Raw genomic sequence first — 22,768 nt, 5'->3', positions numbered from 1 at the left:
GGAAGCCACAGCGAACGCCACAAACTCCCCCCATCGTTATTTCGACCGCTTAGTTCCTTTGCTATCAGAGTAAGTATTTCGCATTGCCAAGGCATTCGCTGTTGCTGAGCGTGTGCGTACTTTGTAAGTCGGGTGTATCACTCAACCGCCCCACCCCACCCCTCTTCTCTCACCCAGCCCCTTTTCAGTACCGTTACGTTGTCACACCACTCGCACCCCCACCATTTCCCCTTACAACGAAAGCCCTCGGACAAAGTGAGTGATACATCGGCACTCGCATACGTCTAGAAGCAGAGGTATACACGCCTCAGCGCACAGGCCTCCCTCAAACGGCTACTCTTTCTGCACGCTCTCACGCAAGCTCTCCATTCCTCTGTAGTTCTTCTTACAAGTATTTCACGTTTGTTTGTGCGCACGTATGTGCGTGGGCGGGTGGGCGATCTCGTCATACCCCCGCCTTTTTCCGTTCTTCCCCTTCCCATCGTGCGTGCGTACTGCCTACATGCGAAAAGAAAACCACACGAGGGGATCTGTAGATGAATGACAGAGTTTAATAGAATAGATGACGTAGATGCATTCTGCCTGAAGCTCTACTCGGGAGACAAGGGAGCCACTTTGAAGGTGACTGTTGATGGATGGCGCCGCATTATCGATGAGATCGGACTGAGCCTGCTGATGGCAGTCCTGCAGCAGTCCACAAGCGCATACTCTATAATGTTTGTGTCTCGCGCAGCATCAGAGTGTTTGGAAACGTTGTTTGGTGATGCAGAAGAGCTGACGCAGTTTACGCTGAACGTGTATGAGCTGCTGTGCGTTCGGGATGCCGTGCTGAACGCGGCGGCTAAGCTGGCGCTGCGCCGACTCGTGTGCGTGGCCGTTCAGCGGGGTTATCAGTACTCCCACACGCTGTCCCAGATGCCGTCAAGTGTGTGCGCATCGTGCTCCTCCTCGATGGAAACCGATAATCAAAGCGATCGGCTGCGGGTAGGCTGCGAGGTGCTTGCTGACCTTGTCATCACGCTGAGTGAGCGGCGCATGACCACCTTTGCCAGCGACGTGAGCATTGCGAAGTCCTTCCGCGATGATCACCTCCTCACTGTTTTCCGATTAGCCGTGCGAGTAGTGAAAGAGGTGCAGCCAAGCTGTCGCACGGTCGTGGCAGCTGGACTTAGGCTAGCGCATCACGTTCTGGAGTTTGACTTCGCGTGCGACACCATTCAAACGGAAGCCGAGGAGAATCCGATGGCGAGAACGTATCCAGACGACTGGGCAGCGGACCTCCTGGACCTGCAGCTGATGAACCGGTTGTGGTGCCTGTACCGAATTCCCGACCTGGAGCCGGACGTGGCGCACACACTGCTGGAGGTGCTGACCTCGCTGGTAAGCCTGCGAAAATCGTTCTTCACTGACGTCGAGCTGCGACCGCAGTGGTACGCGATAGTCCTGCTACAGACGCACCTTGTCATGGAGAGCTTCCTGCACCTGGAGGACGAAGAGACGCTCAGTTGCTTTGCGCGACTTCTCAATCGCGTGAAACCCAACTGCGACCTCAGTGAGCTCATGCAGCTGGTGGAGTTCTCGTCGTGGCTGCAGTCTCTGTGCAACTTCACGAGGCAGTGCCTGACCAACTGGAAGCACGCCTCAGCGTCGCTGCTGTCTCTACTGAGTGTGTGGGGGCGCCTCATCGAAGCCAAGTCATACGCCAAGCAGGATACGGTGGAGATGCTGCACTGTGGCTTGCAGGTAGTTAGCGCCTATCTCGAATGTCTGCACAGCCGTGTACAAGCGTTCACGATGGCGCTGGCTAAGCTCGTGAGCAACAACAGCGCCGCCGTGCGACTGGCGAACTCCAATAGCATGTCAGTGGAGTACATCCTGGACGACGACGAGGAGGGGGTCCGACTTGAGGTTGAGTTTCTCCTGAAGGTAGTGATGGGGTGCGGCGATGAGGGCTGGAAGATAATTGAAGCCAACTCGGAGCGGGTCAGTCAATCCGTACTGGTGCACGTGCGCCTGAACACATCTGCTGTCTCGACTAACCACATCGTGCTCATGGAGGAAGCAGCGTGGTCTCTGCATCTTCTCAGCGCCGCACTGCACTCCGACGGCGCTATCGACAGGGGAGCTGTCCGCGTTCTTGCCATGCTCCTGCACAGCCTCGTACTGCTTCAGCGCTTCTCAACTCACGTTGGATTTCTCGATAGCGCCCCCAGCCCTGTTCGGGGGCATGTCGCGGCGGCAACCACACGCGTTCTCGCCGCGATCCTCTCCAAGACCATATCGGTGTACGTAGTGTCCAACCGTAAGACCTCCGCCTTTGTGGAGCAGCTCAGCAGTCAGCTTCGGCAATGTGGGGAGATGGACACGTCAAGCACGTTTGGTGCCTACTTTCTGAACGTCGCCGTCCACGCACTGTGGACGATACTCAGCGCGACGAACGTGTCCGACGAGGTGCGCGTGGACGCACTGCAGCTTCTGGACGAGTGGACCTCCACCTCCAGTGTCCTGCGTCTGCTCAAGGAGACGCGCTCGTATACGTACCTAATGAACCTCCACAATGAGTCCATCCCAGCCCCACTGCAGCACCCGGTAGCGCTCAAGGCGCGGTACCTGTTTATCCGATGTGTGGCACAGGTGCGCTTTCTCGACGCTACCACGCTCACAGATTCTGTGTTGAGCACCCTAATGGAGCCAGTGCTGGCGCGCATTTCACAGTCAGTGTATGCGGCCGCCACTGAAGGGCCTAGCACGGAGAGCACTGACCGCCTGACACTGGCGCTCTGCGACATGCGCGGTATCCTGAGCTGCACTGAGCGCCGACCGTATCGAGTGGTGATGGACATGATCGAACCTTTTCTGTATCCCATGGCCGACGCCGTGTTACACGAGAACAGCTGTGGCGAGGAGACTGTAGCGCAGCTCCTGGAGCTGGTGAATGAGATGGCTCTGAACAAAAACCAGCGCATCGTTTTTGGGTCACAGAGCGCAAAACCCGTCCACATCTTTCGCTATGTGAGCCGGGTGGTGGTACGCTCCGCGCGGCTCGCCCATCTTGTGCTTGAGGGCAGCGCAGCGCGACCAAGCACACAGACCTCGCCGCCGCCGCTGGTGGAGTGGGGATGGAAAGTGATGCGGCTAGGCCTCTCGGCAGCTCACCATATTTTGCAGGGAGGGTGGTGCAACTTGGGAGTATTGCAGCTCTACGAGGACACGGCGCTCACCAACCTGCTGTCCAGTGTATGGGGCCTGCTGTACAAGTTGCCTATACAAGAGTGCATGGTGCGTTCGAAGGTGTGCACGGCTGTGATCAAGGTGGTGAACGTGCTGGCCGCGCGTTTCTTCCACGACTTCTGGGCGAAACAGCCGCCGCCGGAGGTGTTCACCGTCATTGCCATTGTGGAGTCGCTGGCCTTCCCGGCCAGCGTCAACGCCGTCGAAGCTGCGCTGCAGAATGACGCGCTGCAGGCAATGGACCGCCTCGTGAACTGCTGTTGGGTGCGCACAGCGTATCCGGTAGAGGAGTTGCAGCAGGCGGCCATCATGAAGTCGACGCTTCTGCGAGCAGACGCGATGGTGTTTCACCGCCTCGTCACGTGCGCGCTCGAGCGCTCCGTAGCGGTTGACAACCACAGAATGCGGAAGCTGCTGCTTCCACTGTTCTACGTGGAGGGAAGCGCTGTGGGTGAGGTGACGCAGTACTTTTGCTCCCGTGCCACGACGCCGGCTGCCGCGCACGCGTTGCACGTACAGTTCTCAGATATTCAGCGCCACGTCACTGAAAACGGCGACATCACGAGCAAGACAATGGATGTGCTTGCAAACGCCCTGCACACACTCATGAACACGCTGAAGGAATCGCTCTAACACGTCGACGACGGCGCCGGCGCGCCATGCAGCAGCAAGAGCCTCACCAACACGCATGACGGAAGAGTGACGAATGACCCTATTACGGAAGTATTGTACTTCGCGTCTGGCGTAAAAGTGACAGTGTAAAGTGCTGAGAGGCGTTGCCAGCGCAGAGGTGGTAGGGGAGGGGACGCTGTTGTCCAATGGGGGTCCGCCTTCTCTCTCTAGAGCACTCTGCGCTGAGAAATAAGGTGCTCACATATCCATACACAGAGGCACGCGCGAGCACAGACGCCGTATTCCCTTTGTGGTGAAGAATCGCACTCTCCCCCGCCCCCCCCGGCTCCCTCATCCTTCTCTCCCCCACCGCTACATCGGCAAGTAATCCACAGCCCAAAGGAAGAAAACGCTTTGATTTGACAAATGTGCCTCCCTTCCCCTCCTCCCCAGCGCACCCTCTGCCTGTGACACTGGAAAAGATGAAGGCGGTGTGGAAGTGCAGAGAGACGCGTGACTCACTCTCTCTCCCTCTTGATTTCCACGCATGTACGTGCAAATGTCTGCAGGTGTTTGAGGTCAGAGATGAGAGGGAGACGAGGACGGGGTGGAAATGTTCACTCGGAGTGAACAGCAAACATATCACAGTCGCTCATAGTCGTGAACTGCGGTACCTCTCTGCTAGGCTCAAAAGCGGGCAAACGACTGGCAAAGATAAACGGACGCGTGTGGACCGCTGCGCTGTATATCTTTGGTGCAAATCCTCTTCGCTCGCACCTCCTCCCCTCCGCCGCCGCCCTATTTTTCCCTCCCCGCCTTGATTTTGCAAGCCGCACATACGCGTCTCTACCTCTCCCTTCCTGCTTTCTGTGCCCACCCTCTCTGTGTACTCGCCGCCGCCCCCTCCCTCCCTCCCTTTCACGCGATTCACCTTGTTGTGCCCATGCAGAAGTTAGAAGAAGAGGCAAGGAAAAAAGAGGCAGCGACTTCTCGTTGACTTGCGCTAACGGTAGCAGCGCCGCGACATCCCTCTCCTGCGTACAGAAGAACGAAACCTCCCACATGATCGCTCTCCCTCAGCTGTTCCCACTTGCTTTATTTGGGAGACTTGACCGACGCACAGACGTGGCCGTCCTTCACACCCACCTACCCCTCCCCCTCGCCCTACTGCTCTCCCTCTCTTCCCCGCTCTCACAGCCTCGGGCGTGCTATCCTTGCCGTGCATAGGACAGGAGAAGGGGCAAAGGACGCTGCTCAGCGCTTCCTCTCTTCTCTTTTGCACTAGCATTCCCTCATATTTTGTTGCTTGTCAGCGTTCGCACCTCGTGGGGTGCGACGCATACACACGCACCTAGGCAGACAGGTCAAAAGCTCTGCGTAAGGACGGTGTGTGCGGATCGTCCGAGGGTAATTGCCTAGTATGCTGCAAGGCTACAGTCGACGAGGGGCGCGTTTTCTGCGCCGGCCGTGTGGCGTCACCGCGGTGACTGTAGCCTCGCAGCCTGCAACTTTCGGAGAAGCACCAAAGATGGCCCTGATGAGCAGCATAGTGCACGCGTCCGTGCGTTCCTTCTTCACTGCTACGCCGTTGTGCCTCGCACGGCGCCTCGCTGGTAATCAGCGCCGGCAGCGCAATCGCGAGCCAACCAAAGGCGACTGGCAATGCCAGTGTGGCGAAGTCAACTACTACTCCAAGCGCGAGTGCTACAAGTGTGGTGCTCCCGCCCCACCCCTTCCCCCTGGCGTTCGCCGCCCCAACCTGCCAGGTGAGGATCCGCATGATTGGGCCTGCCCGTGTGGCCAGATGAACTTTAGAGGCTCCGTCTTGTGCCACAAGTGTCAGCAGCCCAAGCCGGTGCCTCCGCCGCTGCCTGGAAAGGAGACGACCCTGTGGACGTGCCCCAAGTGCAAAGGTGTCAACCGCAACACCCGCAAGTTCTGCTTCAAGTGCTCGGTGCCGTCACCGTTAGTCGAGTTTAAGCCGCAACAGTAGCACGATCTGACGCCTGGAGTGCTGTCGCAGCTCGCGCATGCCTTGTTGTGCGACTGTCGTGATGGTGCCACTGCACCTGCAGCAGCCAATGCGTTAGATTAGCACGCGTCAAAGCTGCTCGAAGCAGAAGCGCCCATATGTCCTTTTCCCTCCCCCACCCCCACCCCTCGGAGGGAGGGGAGGCCTTCTTCCTTATATGATGGAATCCACGCAGCCAATTAGCGATGAGAGAACGGAGTGGCGGTGTTCTGCTTCCCCCCTCCTCCGGGGCTGTGTCTCAGTTTCTCTGCCTCCGGCGCATACCCACACGCACACGCGTCCTCGTGCGTGCATGAGGACACCCTCTTCCACGCCTTCATGTGCACATGCGAGAAGTGCAATCTCACACTGTAACGCAAACAGAAATAGAGGAAATGGAAGTCCAGAAAAGGGAGGAAAATGTGCAAAAGGCTTCCGTAGGCCGTGCGCTGCACCGTCCGCTCGGAGAGATGCGCCTGGGTCGCATCGTGAGGAGGGGGGCGCAAGGGGAATGCTGCGGGATTCTACAGCTGGTGGGAGCTTCTTTTCAAAGGAAGGCTGTCCTTTGCGTGCAAATCACGTTGAACGTACCACTCTCTCCCTTTTCCTCGTGCAATCCCTTCCTCCTTCCTTCACCACCAGCTGTATCTATTCCTGACTCTTTCCCTCTCCCTATGCACCAGCATCTCCCTGCAAAGAACCTGCGGTGTTTTCTGCTCCTGCTTCTCTGCCTCTTCATCGTACCCTCTTCCCCTCTCTCGCTTCGACTAGCACTCGGTTACCGCCTCGGTGCCCTGAAGCACCTCGTTATTCGACGTCCCTCCCCAGTTGCACCTCAACGCACGCTCGCCACATTTGATTTTGCCGCCGCTGTTGCTAGTGCTGCTGCAGCTCTCAAACCTTTGCTCGCTGCCCCCACCCTTACTTCCACTTGGGGGCATACCCACTCTTTTGGAGTACTTACGTCGCTGACTGTAGTTGAGCGCTTGTGGATCTCAGTACTCAGACCTGTAAACCAACTTCTGTTTTGCTGTCTCCCCACCTCCGTTCTACTGCGCTCATCGCTCTTTCTGCATTGCGCGAGCGTCCACCAAAGGTACACGCCCCCCCCCCTCTCCGTGCAGCCCCTCATCTACAAACACCCACGCGCCAATGGACTCCTCGTCGCAGGTACAAGATGTGTTTACTGCGGCCAATAGCCGCGGAACTGCAGCCGCGAGCTCCGCCAACAACGCCACTAGCGTTTTGAACCCGATGAACACCAAGACTAAGAAGCAGCTCTTCATGTTACAGCGGGCGGAGCGACTGAAGGACCCCAAGGTGCGCAAGATGGGTATCGATCGCGAGGCCTTGGATGCGCAGGTGCGTGAGAAGGAAGCACTGCGCCAGCTGGAAAAAGAGAGGAACGACTACTATGACCGCCAGGCGCTCCTGATGGACCGCCATGCATGTGCACTGCAGCAGGAGGTGAATGCCATTCGAGCAGCTCGAGAAAAGGAGCTGCAGGACTACCGCCAGACCTTTCAGAAGAAAGAGATGGGCCGCGAGTGGGACCTTAACGACCCAGAGACGCGGCGCAAGGAGTTACCGGCACGCGTTGGCGATAACGACCCGCGCAACGGACCGTCATCTATGCAGAAGTTTGAAGGTGAGGATCTGGACTACGCGGCACGCAGAGCAGCACAGCAGCTCCAGCAACGGCAGTGGGCGCAGCAGCAGGTGAATGAGAAGCTCGCGAAAAAGTGGATGGAGCAGGAGCGCGACCGAGCTTTCGACGACCGAAACGAGGAGGTGAACTACCGCCTGTACGAGGTTGAGAAAAAGGTGGCGGAGCAGCGCAGGCTCATGGAGAAGAATGGCGCTGACTTCAATCGTGCGCTCGCCGAGCAGCACCGACGCGAGGCTTTGCGTGCCAGGGAGGAGGACACACGCCTTGGACTGGAAGAAATTGCGTACCAGATGGACAGTGACTTCCTCAACGAGCGCGAAACCGTAGTTGGCGAGCGTGGCGCCACCGTCAAGGCGGAGCGCTACAAAGGCATGACAGCGAAGCAGAAGGCCCTCCTGCGATCCGGCCAAGACGAGCAGCTCCGTGAGCTCCGCCGCCGTCGTCTGCTAGAGGTGGAGGAGAAAAAGCAGTGGTCACAGCAGGAACACATGCAGCTGCGAATGGCAAACGCCCTCGACCGCCAGCGTGAGCGCGAACGCCGGGCCGAGCGCGAGAAGCTGGCGGAGACCCACAAGATGCAGTCCCAGGCGGCAGCACAGCGCAAGGCTGAGTTAGACGAACTCTACAAGAACGCTGTAGACGAGGACTACTTCAAGTACTGGGATCGGTGCTTGTAGTCGCTACATCTGCAGAGACTTGAGCTGATGCTGGCAGTGGTAATTTTGGCCACTGTGTACTGACCCTGTGCGCTTCGCCTTCTCTTTTTACCTCCATTTTTAGACAATGTACCAAACCCCTTTGTTTCTTCGGCAATGTGTGCATGTGCGTCTGTGCCATGGCGAGATGCGGCTCTAGCAGCCTATGTATAGTATGAATGTCCCTTGTTCGGCGAATGCCGGTCTCCGTTTGCCAGCTGAGGTGACACACGGTCTTGTTTGTCTTTCTTTCCTTTTCGTCGTCATGTTCCATTCGCCCTCCTCGTGACGCTCAACACGGGTCCTACAACGGTGGTGGAAAGCGGCATGCAGCGACGTATCTGGGCAGAAATGCTGGCGCGACTAGCCCGTCGCATGCACCTCTCATTTCAGTATGTCTTTGGTCACTGGGAACGGGAGCCGAAGGATAAGGTGGACACTCTTACTGAATCGAGAGCGCCAGGGGACCCAGCGCCAACTGGATGAATTACAGACTCGGCCACTGATTTCAGACCCCAGGCCGACATCCCCTATTACCCGCATGACAGATGCCACCTCCTCCGCCCTCGAGCAGGACCCTGGACGTGACCCGCGTAGAGCAAGCTATGCCGTCCAGCCAGGTCCGTCTGGCGCCGATAACGCAGCACGCGTGTGAAGAAGGGAGAAGGAAGGACACGAAAACCCTGCCAGGCCCATGGCCCCATTCAACGGTAGGACGGTTCGTTCTAGACAACCAGGGGTGTTAGTCGTGGTGCAACAGAGTTATAGGTGGACTGAGGCTGTGTGTGCGTATGCTTCGTCACTTGTCCGTGGTGGAATGGGCCCGTTGGAAGAAAAGATTCACGCTTGCGTGGTGCATCTCTGTGCGTGTGTGTGTGTGGGAGGGAGGTATGCCTACGGTGGGCGCCTACCGTCACCGGAGCTACTGGGCGCTATCCCTAATCTCGCATTTTGTGAAAGCGTCTTCCCTGTCCCTCTTCACTCTGCCACTCACCACACACCCTTCATGCCTGTGAAGCATCTCTGCGGGTGTAGTCGTCATCCACGCGGCACTTCCTTCTTCATGGAAGGCTCCACCGACAGAGAGAAACAGACATGCAGCTGTGCAGGAAACTTGATTGGTGGGGCTTGGCGCATTGTTGCTTTGCCTGAAAGAAAACGAGACGAATTTCCCACAGAACCACACCGAGGTTAACCTGTCGAACATTTGAGGGTGTCGTTGCTGACTCTTTGTCTGCAACACACACGCATCCCACACTGCGGAGAGCAACACAGAGGGAAAGGTAGAAAAGCCGAAGTAGATGGCAGAGGTGCCATGCAGCCTGCGACCGTTCCGTCTGCGCTGGTGCGCGTGTTGCTGTGCGCATGGGAAGTCTCTGCTCTCTTTTCTTTGTCCTCGGTTCCCCCCCCCCTCCCTCCCCCTTTCGTGTTTCTCTCCCCATTGATGTGGAGCTCGACCGTCGCTAATCCTGGAGCTTCGTCAGCCATGGGATCTTTGCGTTAGCGGCGGTGGTCGGCGGACTCTAAAAGTGCTGCCGTTGCCGCTGCCGCCACTGTTGCTCTTCCACCCTCACAATCACTTCATCTGTCTCACTCCTTCTACCCGTTCTCTCTCTCAGGGTGCCCTTGTCTTATATTGGGTGTGTACCTTGACCTTGTTGCGTGGCTAGCAGAGGATGTTGGCTCCATAACGCCCTCCTCCCAGTCCTCCGTTGCCCCTCCCTTGAGTATCTCAGGAGTCGCTCTCTCATAGGCCATCTTACCGTTCTCTTGCACCTTTTCTCTCTGTGCTGGAGCTCCTCGCCATCCAGCCGGTGCTCGTGTGCCACGGTAGGTGTGGGTGCGTGTGCGTGTACCGTGGCATCATTAAGCAGCTCACCTCGACCCTCAATCATTCACGCCACCTTCGTAGGGAGACCACCTCCTCTACGCTGGAAGGCAAGCGTACACGAGATAGATAGACCTGCACCTTCCGGGGGATTCCACGCCCCGTCAGCTCGAAAAGGATGACACTGGGTGTCGGCGCAGGCACCTTCACGGTGCTTGTCACCGTTAGCGTGGCCATACTTCTCGCGCTCGTCGGCTACTACTTAGCCCCAGAGTCTGCCCTGCTCATCATTCTTGGCCACGTTGCGCTGCCCTTCATTGTCTACAGCGGCATCCTGACAGCTCCGCATGGCTTTGCCGCCAACACCACCACGGCACTGGATTCGACCCCCTACCGAGAACGTCAGTTGCCATCCAACACGTATCCCGTTGACAAGCTCGTGTCGGTGCGCATTGTCGTACTCGTTGTGCTGGCACTCAGCGTGCTTGCAGGGATCAGTCTTCATATACTTACACTTGCGAAGTCGCCGCCATACGAGGCGCCGCGTGTGCGCTATCTCCGCCAGCAACTGAAAGAGGCGCACCCATCCTGGTACCGGTAGGGTGCATCGCGTCCTCCCTCACTTCTCAGTTTGATGCACTTTGCTGCTGACTGTGTTTCTCTTCCTCTGTGCCTAGCAATGAAGGCAATGTCTCGTCGGTGCCTCCGCGCCTGTGGCACATGTGTGGGTACACAGATGTTTGCAGAAGTATGTTCGCTGACGCTCCAGTCAAGTGCAGCTGCTACTAAGCAACCAAACACCACCGCAACTGCGCAATGGTGTTTACGCATCAAGGCTCATCTGCACCCCTCTATCTACATGCTGTGGCTCCATCATAGTGCCAGGTTCCTCATCGTCTGCCATCCCGCGTCCCTCGCCGACTTGACAAAGCGGAAGGGAGAGGGGAGGCGGGGCACCTGCCTCCTCAAGGCATCCCCTGTCGCGCGCTACCTTAAACCATCTCCCCCTCCAGATTTCGTTCTGTCCTTCACATCCCCTGATGACCCGTGATATCTCAGCGTGGCATCAGGATCCAGTACCCACTCTGTGTGGGGAAGCCAGGCAGCCCCCCTCTCCCTGCCAGTGCAGGGCCACTCCTGGTGGTGACAGGGCGAGGCACCTACGACGTGTCTAGGTCCGAGCGGCGTACCGCCACTGATGCCGGCGGCCAGGTCGTGGGTGGCGCTGCGCCGGAGGGAACCTGCGACCGCGAACCCGTGTTACGCCTGCACGTGAGGGGCAGAGTGTCAGCGCGACTGGAACGCACCCCGCGATGTGTGTGTGTGGCAGGCCGTGTAGAGTAGGGGGCCTGAGCTCATGCGGTATGGCAGCGAATGAACACGCTAGGGAAATGAACTCTCCTACACATTTGTGTACGCGCGTCCGCAGGGAAAGGGCGCACGTCACCGCCGCCGCTGCCTCTGGCGCCAACGTGTATTTTACGCACGTATACGCCTACACGTACACACAGGCAGTGTCACGCGTACTCACATGGTGATACCTTCGCCAGTTTAGGTCTCTCTGTGCTCTTCTATGAATCTTTAACCATACACTCCTCACCCCACTCCCTCTAACCTATGCGCACACGCCCGTATCGCAAACAACGTAAAGTCACCAAGGGAAAAGCCACGACACAGAGCACAAAATCGAGTGCCTGTGGTTCACTGTTGCTGTCACGTATTATCACAAGAGGAGTATGTGCATGTGTAGGTGTGTGTGCGCTCCAACATTAACTGTACGTCACAGATTCTCCTAGAGGCCTCCCCCCTCCCACGCCCCGCTCTACTGCTGACCCACCCACCCACCCACCCGGTCTTATCTTTCTTTAGTTGCTGCGACAATTTGTTCTCCCTTGTTATTGTTGAATGGGTGTAGGAATCCGACCGAGCGCATCTTCTTTTCGCCCTTGGTAGGCCTCTGTCTCTCTTGCGCTCCCTCCCCTACCTCTGTTGTGTTGTGTATGCTTCGACGCTTTCACGCACTCTACCACAACCCTGCAGCTCCTTCTCCATGAATTTTCCGCCTACGAACTCCCTCCTCCTCCTGCTTTTAAGTGCCCCCTAGTGTCACTGCCTTAGCCACAACCGCTGTTGCTTGCTGCTGCTCTGTACACCGGAGGCACGCACTATTGTACATCACCCCTCTCCGTCCCCTGCCTTAACCGCTCTCTTCGCCCTTTTCCCACACCAAGCTTGAGGAACGAGCATCATTACCGCTGAAACCATCCCCACCACCACCACCCCAGTCACTCAGCTGCAAGCAGCAGCATAGACACAAGCGAGGCCGAGCGGCGACACGCAAACGACGATGGAGGAAGACTTGGCGTACAAAATCATTGTGATTGGGAGCGTTAGTGTAGGGAAGAGCAACATCACATCTCGGTTCTGCGATGATGCCTTCTACCCTGACCTCGTCCCCACTTTGGGGATGGACTTCAAGTACAGTAGCTGCAGCACCCTCGAAAAGAATCCGCGCTGTGTGCGGCTGCAAGTCTGGGACACGAGCGGGCAGGACGACTTCGTCACGCTCACGACTGCCTTCTACCGAAACTGCCAGGGCGCGTTACTGTGCTTCGACCTTACGAACCGGCAATCCTTCGAGGATCTCGATCAGTGGTACGAGCGGCTAGAGCGGTACTCGCCTGTGGTGCCGCCGCTCATCCTGGTCGGGTGCAAACTGGATCTCGTAGAGAGCCACCTCGACGAGCATGGCGAAGGAATCGTCTTGGGCAGCCATCGCCAAATAGCCAAGAGTGAGGCAGACGCGTGGGCGCGGAATTACGGCTGTCTCTGTTACCTTGAGACGAGTGCAAAGGAGAACACGAATGTCTCGCAGGCGTTTCAGCAGCTCGCCACTTCCATCGCCTCCACAGCGAATCCCGGCCCCAAACAGACGGGCCGCACCCTCGGCCCCGGCGGCCGCCTACTAGTGGAAGAGAAGAAGCCAAACAATCGCCAGTGCTGCGCCAACTGAAGAGAGAGAGAGAGAGAGCAGAGCGTGTGTGCGTGTGTGTGTCTGTGAGGAACAACGGACAGGAAAAGGGAAAAGATCGAGGCAGACGAGGTCTGGTGATGTGCGAGGGGTGAGGAGGCGGCGGAGGGAAAACACAAGCGAGAAGCGAGTGGGGCTTGGCTAAGCAAAAAAGGAGTCTAACTAGCCTACATCACACGCTACGTCAGCCGATCAGACTTTCGAACGATGTCTGGTGTTACTACTACCGCGACTGATGTCGCCCTCTCCATCGGCAAGGACTCCAGCTGCAGCTACTGGGTGTTTCCATCAGTGCTCTGCTGATTCGCACAAGCGCAAGAGTGATTGAATGTATCGGCCTTTTCTTTTACTGCCGCTTTAGTTGTGCATCGCTGCTGATATGACTGAACGATGGGTTTCACCGCTGACAGCAACAGTCCTCCTCCCCCATCCCACCCCTCGTTATGCCGCGACTCTTCACCGGTGCGGCGGTGAGTTATACATGCGCACTTGTCGCCGCCATCTCCATCTGTGTCTGTGTATGGTGTCTTGTTTGGCCTCAACCCTGTACTTCCCTCCCCCATCGCTATCAATGTCTCTGCGTGGTGTTGCCTCGCTCGGGCCTCTTGTCTCTCTCCTCTGTTTTGTCCCCTTCCCTTTCTACTTCTCTGAGTGTAGGAGGTGGCTGCTGCTGCTGCTGCTCTCTCTCTCTCTCCTGCCGTCTATGCGTCAGTGTATGGCGCCTTGTCTACGCGCGCGTCTCCTTCTTTACCCTTCTCGCCGTCTTTCTCTTTACTCGTCTCTGTCTCCCTCCATTTCCCTCGCTACTGTGCGTATGATCGTGTGGTCGTATACGCGTGGACGCGTTGCATGCGGTGGGAGGGGGAGCATGTTGTTTTCCGTGGACTCTCGCACCTCTTTTCCTGTGCTTCTGTCTCGACACCCAATGAAGAAACTGCAAAGCAACAAACATGCCTCGCTCTCTCCCTACTGCACTGCTGCTGTTGCGCTGGTGAAGAGGGAAGAGGGGCGGAAGGCTGCAATGGGTAGCCCACAGCGCACGTTACTTCATGTGAAGCGTGTATGGAGCCGTGAACACGCACACTCAAGGGAGACGCGTCAAGTTCTTTCTCGCAACTGGTGGACAGTCCCCTCCCCCCCCCCCCACACACACACGCACGCACGTACATCGTTTGAACTGTTCAATATTACCATGACATTCCCGTGTAAACAACACCCTACTCTCTCCTTCCTTATTTCGGGCTCCACTTCCTTCTCCCCCCCCCCCCACCCCACCCACCCGCACTCGCCATCCGTCATTCCACGCCCTTGTGTGTGTGTGTGTATATATACACACGTGCACCACGAGTGTAAGTCCTCTCCTTTCCTTCTACACCCTCGCTTCCCTTGTCTCTGTACAGCCCCCTCTCTACACTCGCGTATCTGCAACGTATCACCACCCTGCCTCCACGCGCGCCCTCTGTGTGTCTTCCTTTGCTTGCTTTCCTGTTTTCTCTCACCCCCTCTTGCTGTCATACACGGCCCATTCCCTCTTAGACACCAATTGATTCAACGCCATCAAGCCGGGAAGCTACACAAACAGGCGAAATCACCGGCACCCTACACGCCAGTGCATCTCCTTTTTCCTGCTCACCTGCGTTCTCTCCTCTCCTCTGCGCCCCTAGTAGAGTACTGTTCTCCTCTACCGAGCACCAGCGCGCGTCGCCTAGGCACACGTATATACTGACAAAGCACGTACACACCCCTTGGTCCACCAACTTCATCCTTCTCCCTTTCCATCCCGATGATGAGCAACCCCAATACCCCCGGCGGTGACTGCGACTACATCTTCAAGATCATCGTCATTGGTGACAGTGGTGTAGGCAAGTCCTCCTTGACTGTGCGCCTCTCCGAGGATGTCTTCTACAAGGACTACGCGTCCACCATCGCCATCGACTTCCGCATGCACCAAATGAGCTACATGGACAAGCGTGTCCGCCTTCAGATTTGGGACACGGCCGGCCAGGAGCGCTTCCAGTCCGTCGCCACGGCGTTCTACCGCGGCGCTAATGGCGTTCTGCTGTGCTTCGACCTTACCCACCGCCCGTCTTTTGTACATCTGGAGCAGTGGATGGATCGCGTGCGGCAACAGGCCCTGCCCGGTATCCCGTGTCTGCTGGTGGGGTGCAAAAGCGACGAGGCGCGCTCCAGCCGCCAGGTGACGTGCGAGGAGGCGCTAGCCTGGGCTCAGCAGCACAACATGGCATTCATCGAGACAAGCGCGAAGGAGAAAGAGAATGTTCAGACAGCCTTCCAGCAGATCACCAGCTTCATCTTCGAGGATATGAAGGAGCGTAACGGCAAGGCACCGGGGGCTGGCGACAACGCGGCTGCTCGCGCGCAGAGCGTCCACCTCGACCGCCAGGGGAGCAACAAAAAGGAAAGCAAGTGCTGCTAGGCATGACGCGCCTTCCTCGTTGCGTCACATGCCGGGCGCCGCCGCGCGTTTGGGCCCACAATCGCAGCACAGCACTACCTTGAATGGCAGATCCGGTTAAAAGCTGAAGCATAAAGACACGGAGAAATATCTACAGACACGGCTGCCTGTCAAGCGAGGGGAACCCTTCTGGGACGACGGATGGAGGAGTTGGGCCTGCAGAAGAGAGGGACGCATCTTGGTGCAGGCATCTGTGCGTGCGTTTGTGTGTGTAGGTGTGTACGGTGCTACCTCCTCATCTCTGCTCTCACTTTCCCCTTGTGTGCGGTTTCCTCTTTTCACCCCCCTTTGTTGGTCTCTCATTTGTGCCTGCCTGTTTGGCTGCTAACTCTGCTCTGCTCTTACTTTCCGTGTCTTCCCTCTCACTCTGTGTGTATTAACTAAGGGAGGGGTGAGGGGGAGACGTAGCAGAGAGGTTGATGTTCCCGCTTCCCGGCATCTTGCTCAGCCCTCTTCGTGGTGTACATCTCACTTCGTCTCTCACACACCCGTTCTTCCTCGACCTCGCCGACGTGCCCCCCCCTAGATGCATGTCTTGCTACCTTGGTCCCCTTCCACATCCTTCCCTACTCCACTAACCACCTCACGGCAGCTGTCGTTGTGCGTGTCTGTGTGAGCACGTGTCTCGCTCTTACTCGCTCTTCAAGCACTGAAGAGGTTTGTGCTTTGCATGGCTGTTCAGCCTCTTGAGCATACCGATGCTCTCGCCGCCGCCCACGACTTCTCCCAGTGGCTGACACGAAGGACCAGAAAAGGGGAGCGATGAGACAATGGCTTACGAGTGTAGGGGGGGCGGAACAGCAATAAAATCACTGTGGTTGAGTTAATGGAGACATTCACGTGTGTGTGTGTGTGTGTGTGTGTGTGTGTGTGCTAAAGTCACTCTCGCTCGCCCCCTCCCTCCCTCCCTCCCTCTCCCCCTCCCATCGTCTTCGTTGTTGTGCCGTCGATGTGCTCGTGTGTGTATCTTTTACTGCCGTCCCTTTTTCATCTCAAGTCGCTTCTCTCTTTTTCGTTTCCCTGCGCATGTCCCTCACCATGTGTGCAAGACTCAGACAGAGAGAGACAGAGACAGAGAGGCACATATTCAGGTGTGTGGATGTGGGTGTGGTTGTGCTTCTCTGTGTCTCTTTCTTCCCCCTCTCTCCCCTGTTTCGCTGTGTGTGGGAGTACTTTTCTAGACTCTGCTGTTGATGTGAGCCTCCCTCTCCGCGTACCCTCCGCATTCTCTCTCGCTCTCTCGGTGCACTTGGCGACTTAGCCCTTTATGCGCGCGCACTTCTCTTCCCGTCCTCCCTCCCTTGCGGACTTGTTGGCTGTTCTTCACGCGGTGTGCTTGGCCTTTTGTTGTTTGCTTGACTGTGCTCACTTTTCTTTCGCTTGCCGCCTCTCTCTCCTCGTTTGTCTCTGCACGTGTGGCTCGTCCCTGAAGAACGACACACAATCAAACCGACACAATGATGGGATACCTCGTACCAGACGATTTTTCGAGCCGACCTCCACTCCCCTTTCCTCACGACGTTGCAACTGCTGACGAGTGGGTGTGCACACAGGCACCAGTAGCTACCCCTGGCGACGATCTCTGTACAGCATGATATTGGCTGTGTCACTCTCTTTCTCATTCTGCATCTCAGGACGTGCAGGATGAGATCAAAGTACGGTGGACGTGTTGCATTCATGCCTTTCGTCACCTGCTTTACGCGGCTAAGGGACGTTTTATGCGAAGTCCAGCCAGTCTTGATGAGTTAAGCGCTGCGCACCTTTTCCCACTGCCTCCACTACCTCCTCCCCCTACCCCCCTTTTCGCCTCTCTCCTCACCCCCCATTCTCGGTGTGTATTTGACTATATCGATGCGGCTGCACGAACCGGCACCCACCCACACACACACACTGGGAGGGAGAGCGAGCGAGTCAGCGAACGAAGCACGCCTTTTTCTTAGGCCTTGTCTGGTTTTTTTGTGTGCTTGGGCCTTCTTCGCGTGATCTCCACTTACCCATCATCGCCTTCTTCTCTCGCAGCCTTCTACGCATTCCCCTCTCATTGAACGCACGCCAGGCTCTCCGCGGTGGCCCTTTCGCACCCGTCATCAAGCGACCTACTCCCGGCACAAACGCACCGACACAGGCGTGTGGAGAGACAGCGACAGATGACCTTCTTCAGCAGCAACCCCTGTGACGTCTTCCCGCCTCGCCGTCGGGGTCAGTCCGATGGGGCGTTGCGCAAGGAGCTAAACGCACGCGGCGCGCCCCGCGACTCCGCCATCATCACCAAGACCGAACTGGATATTATCCGCGGTATGATTGATGGCCGCTTCCTTGGCAGCCTCGGCGGCACGGCAGCGACCACGGCAGCCTCACGCACGCACACGGGGGCCGCCGAGGAGCACCGCCGCCGCATGCAGGAGTTCGATGCGGAGCGGACCCGCAACGGTGCGGCGCCGCGGACGGCGGAGGAGATCGAGCAGGCGCAGCTGCGCCAGTTGAACCTGGAGAAGGCACGGCTGAAACTAGACGAGGAGTATGATGAGGTGAAGGCAATGAATCGCGTCATCATGGAGGCGAAATGTGTCGCCACTCGCGAGGCGCAGCGACTGGAGAAACAAAAGCGCGTAGAGGAGGAGGCGGCGTACAACCGCCAGATGGACGCACTCATGGCGCAGGAGGCGGAGAGGGCGCAACAGGTATACCTCGAGCGCGAGCGACAGCGGATGGAGGAGCAGCAGCGAAACGCCGCCATGATCAAGGTGCAGCTTCATGAGCGTGATGTGGAGCGGGTGCGCCGGCTGGAGCGGCATCAGCAGGAGCAGGATGCCATGAGTCGCCACATAGAGCTCCTGCAGGTGGAGGAGAAGGCGGAAAAGCTACGTCGTATCGAAGCGGCCCGACGGCTGATGGAGGAGGCCGCCATCGCGAATGCCGAGCAGATCGCCCTGAAGAAGCGCGAAAGGGAGATGCTGCTGGAGGAGGAACGGAAGATGGCGGAGTACATTAAGCAGAAAGAAGCACGCGATGAGGCCTACGCTGAGGAGCAAGCGCGTATTCGGTACGAGAAGGAGATGGAGGTGGCGCGGCTACGTGCGAGCCAGCAGCGAGTGCAGGACAAGCAGGCGGAGCTGGAGGAGTTGCGCGCCCGTCGCGTGCAGGAGGCATACATTCGTGAGGAGCGTCGAAAGGAAAAGGAGGCAGCGGAGCGGAAAAATGCCATGCATGCCGACCTTCAGCAGGCCCGCCTCGCCCAGGTAGAAGAGCGCAACCGCTTAAAGGCCTTAGAGAAGGCGCAGGAACAGGAGGAGCTTGACCGCATGCTGGCAGTGCAGAAAATCAGTCGTGAGCAGGAACTCGAGCGCCAGGCCCGCACTCGCCGCCTGCAGGAAGAGAATTCGCTAGCGTTACTGAAGCAGATGATGGAGATTGAGGAGCGTCGCCGTCGCCAGCGGCAGGAGGAGATTGAGGAGGGCAACCAGATCCGCAAGGAGGCACGTGAGCGGCAGGCAGCCCTGGAGGCAATCCGTCACCGCAAGTTAGGCGAGCTGGAAGAGCTGGGCGTGCCGGAGCAGTATCGTCGGGCCCTCCTCAAGGTGGGCAAATGAGCACACACGCGGGGGCCAGTGGACTCGCGTGTGTATGCGCTGGGTTTATCTACAGGCGCTTTGCTGCTCTGCCGAAGGCGGCTCTCTCCCCCCCCCCCCCCGTTGTCGTGGTTTCGCGCTTCTTCGTTGTCTCCTCTGTTTTTTTTCTCTCACTGCTGTGCCAACCTGCAGTCACCAGTGAGACGCCACTACCCGCCATGTACATACCCGCTGCACGCGTTCCAAAGCACAGAGATGTGCGTTGGCAGGTGTGCTGTAGTCCTATGCTGTTATAGATGTAAACAACAAACAAGGATCCCAAGAGAAACGAAGGAAACTGCTAAAGGCACCCAACCTGTGTTCCTGTGCGGAATGTGCCGCTAACGTCATGATGTGTCAAGGCGCACATGTCCCCGTGAGCACGTCTCTCTCTCTCTCTCTCTCGATTTGGAGGGGCACAGCGTTAACAGCCTGAGAAACCCGACCTCCGCAGTTACTTCTCGCCCACCTTCCTCCCCTCCCTCAGCAAGGGGTATGGTGAGGATGCTGAGTGTAAATGGCCATGCCACACAAACCGTTGCGCACGTTCCTCATTCTCCTCCCCCACACACTTTCCTTCCTCACCCCAACCGCTGCCTTGGCATATTCATCCTATCAAGGATAGAAGCATCATCCCAGCGAAGAGTGTCTGCTCGGCATTATATGGTGCAAGGCCAGTCATCTCTCTTTGTCGCTTGCTCTCCGTGCACTACGCTAGTGCTCTGCGAGTGCGCCAGTGTCGGCTCATCTCCACACACACACACACACACACGCTCGTGCACGCACACGCTCGACTGCTCATGCACATTCACTGACTCCATCACCCGCTCGCTCTCTTTCTGCGTACCGTCTACTCCATCTCAAGTACGCTGCGCCCCTCCCCCTCCCCCTCCCCCCTCTCCGTCACGCACAGCACACATACACCTTCGCTGCGCCGCGCTTCGCCTCTCTCTTGGGGTATGTATGTTGCCTTCTTTTCTCTTCCTCGTTGACTCTCGTGCGGTTTACACCGCTTCATCATTTGTGCGCCTCTCTCGGACTCAGCTCTCTTTCATTATTGGCCCCCTTCAACTTCTCTCTCTTCCCTCTCCTACCTACCGCCTCCAAGTACGCGCGCACACAAGCACTCCAGCAGAGAGAGAAAGGTCTGGGACTACAGCTGTGGTGGGTTGCTTTCATCAATGGGGAATCAAACGAGTCATCAGCAGCCGGCGGAAACCGTCGTCACCGATCTTGAGCTGCGCCTCGCCCCGCAGAACTTCTACCTTGTCTTTGGCAAGCCGTCCATTCACTTTACGCGAGAGCGTGTGCGAGGGCCACTCATCTATGATGTGGAAGTGGAGTATGACGACGATGAGAACCTTGTTGAGCACGCAGCGACGCTTGATCTCACATGCGCCGTACCACGCCGGCAGAAGATTGAGCTGATCAGCGTACCCCCACCGTCGCCAGGGGTTGTCGGCGCCTCCAAGGGACTTGCACTCACGTTCCAGATCGCGGCGACGCAGCCACCGCAACGGGTGTGCGTGTACACTGGTGTATCAGTGGAATATCGCGTCCGCGATGGTGTGCGACTGAAAACTAGCGGTGGTGTCGCGGAGGGATCCGTGTGTATCTTCGATACCACCGAAACAGACGGTCTCACAACAGTCGTCACAAACCCCCTGGTGCTGCTGCAGCTGCTGCAACCTGTCAAGTACGAGGAAATTGCCGACACGCCTGCCGTCTCAACGGTGCAGCGGGTAGCCTACGCCCCGCTAGTCATCGAAGTGGTGATCGGGGAGACGGAGGAGCACAGCAAGAAGTCGCAGCGCTTTGCACCTGCCGACAAAACTGCGCACGAGGCGACGCAGTCGAAGCCTAGAAAGAAGTGTATTGTGCAGTACACCTTCCTGGAGGCGCCGGAGGAGGGCGCCAAGCTTGCAGGGTCTTCGCGCGGTTGTGGGGAAGCTCAACCAGCGCATCGCTTTGCCTGCAAGGTGGCGAAGCAGCTGCTTCAGGTGGGCAACGAGGTGTACGACTTAGAGGACGTCTTCGACGACGGCCGCAGGGACGACGTGCGCGACGCTGCAGGAGATGAGGAGGATATGGAGGGGCTCTGCGTGATTTGCCTAACGAACCAGAAGGACACCACCATCCTACCCTGCCGCCACATGTGTCTGTGCAACACGTGCGCCGCACACCTGCGCCTCAACAACAACCGATGCCCCCTGTGCCGCGCCAACATTGATCGTGTTATGACGCTTTAGCGCGAGCCCCATCCTTCGGTTATTGGATCCGCCTCCCTATCTCCCCCCCCCCCCTTGCTGCAGTTGCGCCGTTTCTTACTTGATGCTCACACCACCAATGTATCGCACCAGTGCCCTAGAGGTATGGGCGTGTATAATATCGTCTCTCTCCTTAGTGCATCTTTTCTTTCTGCTTTTCACGCCGCCTCCCAGTCTGTGCGCACGTGTCTGCTACGGATCTCTGTAGGCGTGTGGACGGCAGTTTTGCCGCCACATCGGCGTTTCCACTCGCTTCCCTCCTGTTTCACCACGATGTCATTGTGCCTCCGCTACGTTCCCTCTTTGGTCGCTCCTCTCATCTGATCTCGTCGCGAGAGGATTTTCGGGAGTTTTTGGCCGATTATGTGTAAAGTTCGGGCTGTCGACTGACTCAGCGTTGCTTGTGTGCGTCCGTATTCCCGCGGAAAAAAGGGGGCGAAACGCGGCGCGGTGTGGGTTGGGGAAGAACGTCTCGATACGTTAAATGAAGCCCCCCTTTTTTCCCCCACTGAGACAAAAGGAAGGCACGAAGGGGGGAGGAGAAAAGGGGGGAAAGACGCAAGCCTGCACCCACCATCCGCCCCAACGGAGAGACGCCGCGCCGCGAGACAGGTTAAACTGTGCGCGCTGGCACTCTTCATCCCATTGCTAACGAATCTACTGCTGCGGAGAGGCATCGATAACCACTACAGGCTCTCTCCCTCCCCCCTCCCCCCCCCCCACACACGCACATACACTCCTCGTGTTGGCCCTCCTATCCTCTTCCTCCCCCTCGCACACGCGTGTTCATCTCTTTCATCATGCCCCTTCCCATTTCCTTCATCTTTCCGGCGCACGCAACACCCACACAACCATAATGCGTCGTGCGGTGTAGGAAGAAGCGACTATACTATGGAAAACAAACCAAACGCCATGTAACTGACTCTTCTTCAGATTTCTATTGCCACTATACGCCCGCACATACGCACCAGTGGTGCACTCTCCCACTGGCAAGCTGCCATCGCTGCCTCCTCCCCTCCTCCCTCTTCTTCCTGCTCCTTAACCCCCATTTCTCTTTCTCGCTGCACCGTCCCTCGCGCCTCTCCGCCCTTAAAGCGCGACGAGAGAAGGCTCAAGCAGCGCAAAACATAAAAGCGAAAGACAGACAGAACTACGCCAAGACAGACCTGAGCGGTCGTACGCCCGTGTCTGTGCCCATTATTAGCTGAGGCGGTTGTCTCGTTGGTGCTACTGCCCCCCTCCCCTTCCTGCTTGATTGTGTTTTCGGTGAAAACGGTCACTCGATTCAGTTCAACGACCCTTCCGTTGTGGGGCGTGTGCGCCCGTCTGCGGGTCTGCGT

General features: G+C 57.6%; 8 protein-coding genes across 8 annotated transcripts, besides 2 other annotated features; all 8 read left to right on the top strand.

The window, feature by feature from the left end:
- Nucleotides 1-675: 675 nt before the first annotated feature.
- Nucleotides 676-3,864, top strand: LPMP_101120 (hypothetical protein; the record flags this gene model as incomplete). The annotated part of the gene is made up of 1 exon (XM_010698532.1): nucleotides 676-3,864. The coding sequence occupies one exon, from the start codon at nucleotides 676-678 to the stop codon at nucleotides 3,862-3,864; it is 3,189 nt and encodes a 1,062-aa protein (XP_010696834.1).
- Nucleotides 3,865-5,263: 1,399 nt separating this feature from the next.
- Nucleotides 5,264-5,836, top strand: LPMP_101110 (hypothetical protein; the record flags this gene model as incomplete). The annotated part of the gene is made up of 1 exon (XM_010698531.1): nucleotides 5,264-5,836. One exon carries the CDS (start codon nucleotides 5,264-5,266, stop codon nucleotides 5,834-5,836), a length of 573 nt encoding a protein of 190 aa, XP_010696833.1.
- A 1,272-nt stretch (nucleotides 5,837-7,108) lies between these two features.
- Nucleotides 7,109-8,200, top strand: LPMP_101100 (flagellar protofilament ribbon protein-like protein; the record flags this gene model as incomplete). Its single annotated transcript, XM_010698530.1, has 1 exon — nucleotides 7,109-8,200. The coding sequence occupies one exon, from the start codon at nucleotides 7,109-7,111 to the stop codon at nucleotides 8,198-8,200; it is 1,092 nt and encodes a 363-aa protein (XP_010696832.1).
- A 289-nt stretch (nucleotides 8,201-8,489) lies between these two features.
- Nucleotides 8,490-9,041: a repeat region.
- A 1,183-nt stretch (nucleotides 9,042-10,224) lies between these two features.
- On the top strand, nucleotides 10,225-10,647 carry LPMP_101090 (hypothetical protein; the record flags this gene model as incomplete). Its single annotated transcript, XM_010698529.1, has 1 exon — nucleotides 10,225-10,647. The coding sequence occupies one exon, from the start codon at nucleotides 10,225-10,227 to the stop codon at nucleotides 10,645-10,647; it is 423 nt and encodes a 140-aa protein (XP_010696831.1).
- A 434-nt stretch (nucleotides 10,648-11,081) lies between these two features.
- Nucleotides 11,082-11,431: a repeat region.
- A 962-nt stretch (nucleotides 11,432-12,393) lies between these two features.
- On the top strand, nucleotides 12,394-13,059 carry LPMP_101080 (small GTP-binding protein Rab7, putative; the record flags this gene model as incomplete). Its single annotated transcript, XM_010698528.1, has 1 exon — nucleotides 12,394-13,059. The coding sequence occupies one exon, from the start codon at nucleotides 12,394-12,396 to the stop codon at nucleotides 13,057-13,059; it is 666 nt and encodes a 221-aa protein (XP_010696830.1).
- Nucleotides 13,060-14,860: 1,801 nt separating this feature from the next.
- On the top strand, nucleotides 14,861-15,514 carry LPMP_101070 (rab1 small GTP-binding protein, putative; the record flags this gene model as incomplete). The annotated part of the gene is made up of 1 exon (XM_010698527.1): nucleotides 14,861-15,514. The coding sequence occupies one exon, from the start codon at nucleotides 14,861-14,863 to the stop codon at nucleotides 15,512-15,514; it is 654 nt and encodes a 217-aa protein (XP_010696829.1).
- A 2,186-nt stretch (nucleotides 15,515-17,700) lies between these two features.
- On the top strand, nucleotides 17,701-19,143 carry LPMP_101060 (hypothetical protein; the record flags this gene model as incomplete). Its single annotated transcript, XM_010698526.1, has 1 exon — nucleotides 17,701-19,143. One exon carries the CDS (start codon nucleotides 17,701-17,703, stop codon nucleotides 19,141-19,143), a length of 1,443 nt encoding a protein of 480 aa, XP_010696828.1.
- Nucleotides 19,144-20,342: 1,199 nt separating this feature from the next.
- Nucleotides 20,343-21,410, top strand: LPMP_101050 (hypothetical protein; the record flags this gene model as incomplete). Its single annotated transcript, XM_010698525.1, has 1 exon — nucleotides 20,343-21,410. The coding sequence occupies one exon, from the start codon at nucleotides 20,343-20,345 to the stop codon at nucleotides 21,408-21,410; it is 1,068 nt and encodes a 355-aa protein (XP_010696827.1).
- Nucleotides 21,411-22,768: the final 1,358 nt, after the last annotated feature.

Source organism: Leishmania panamensis (assembly GCF_000755165.1).
Source record: "Leishmania panamensis strain MHOM/PA/94/PSC-1 chromosome 10 sequence".
NCBI lineage: Eukaryota > Euglenozoa > Kinetoplastea > Trypanosomatida > Trypanosomatidae > Leishmania > Leishmania panamensis.
The sequence above is the reverse complement of the archived record's forward strand: the minus strand, read 5'-3'. Positions and strand labels throughout refer to the sequence as shown.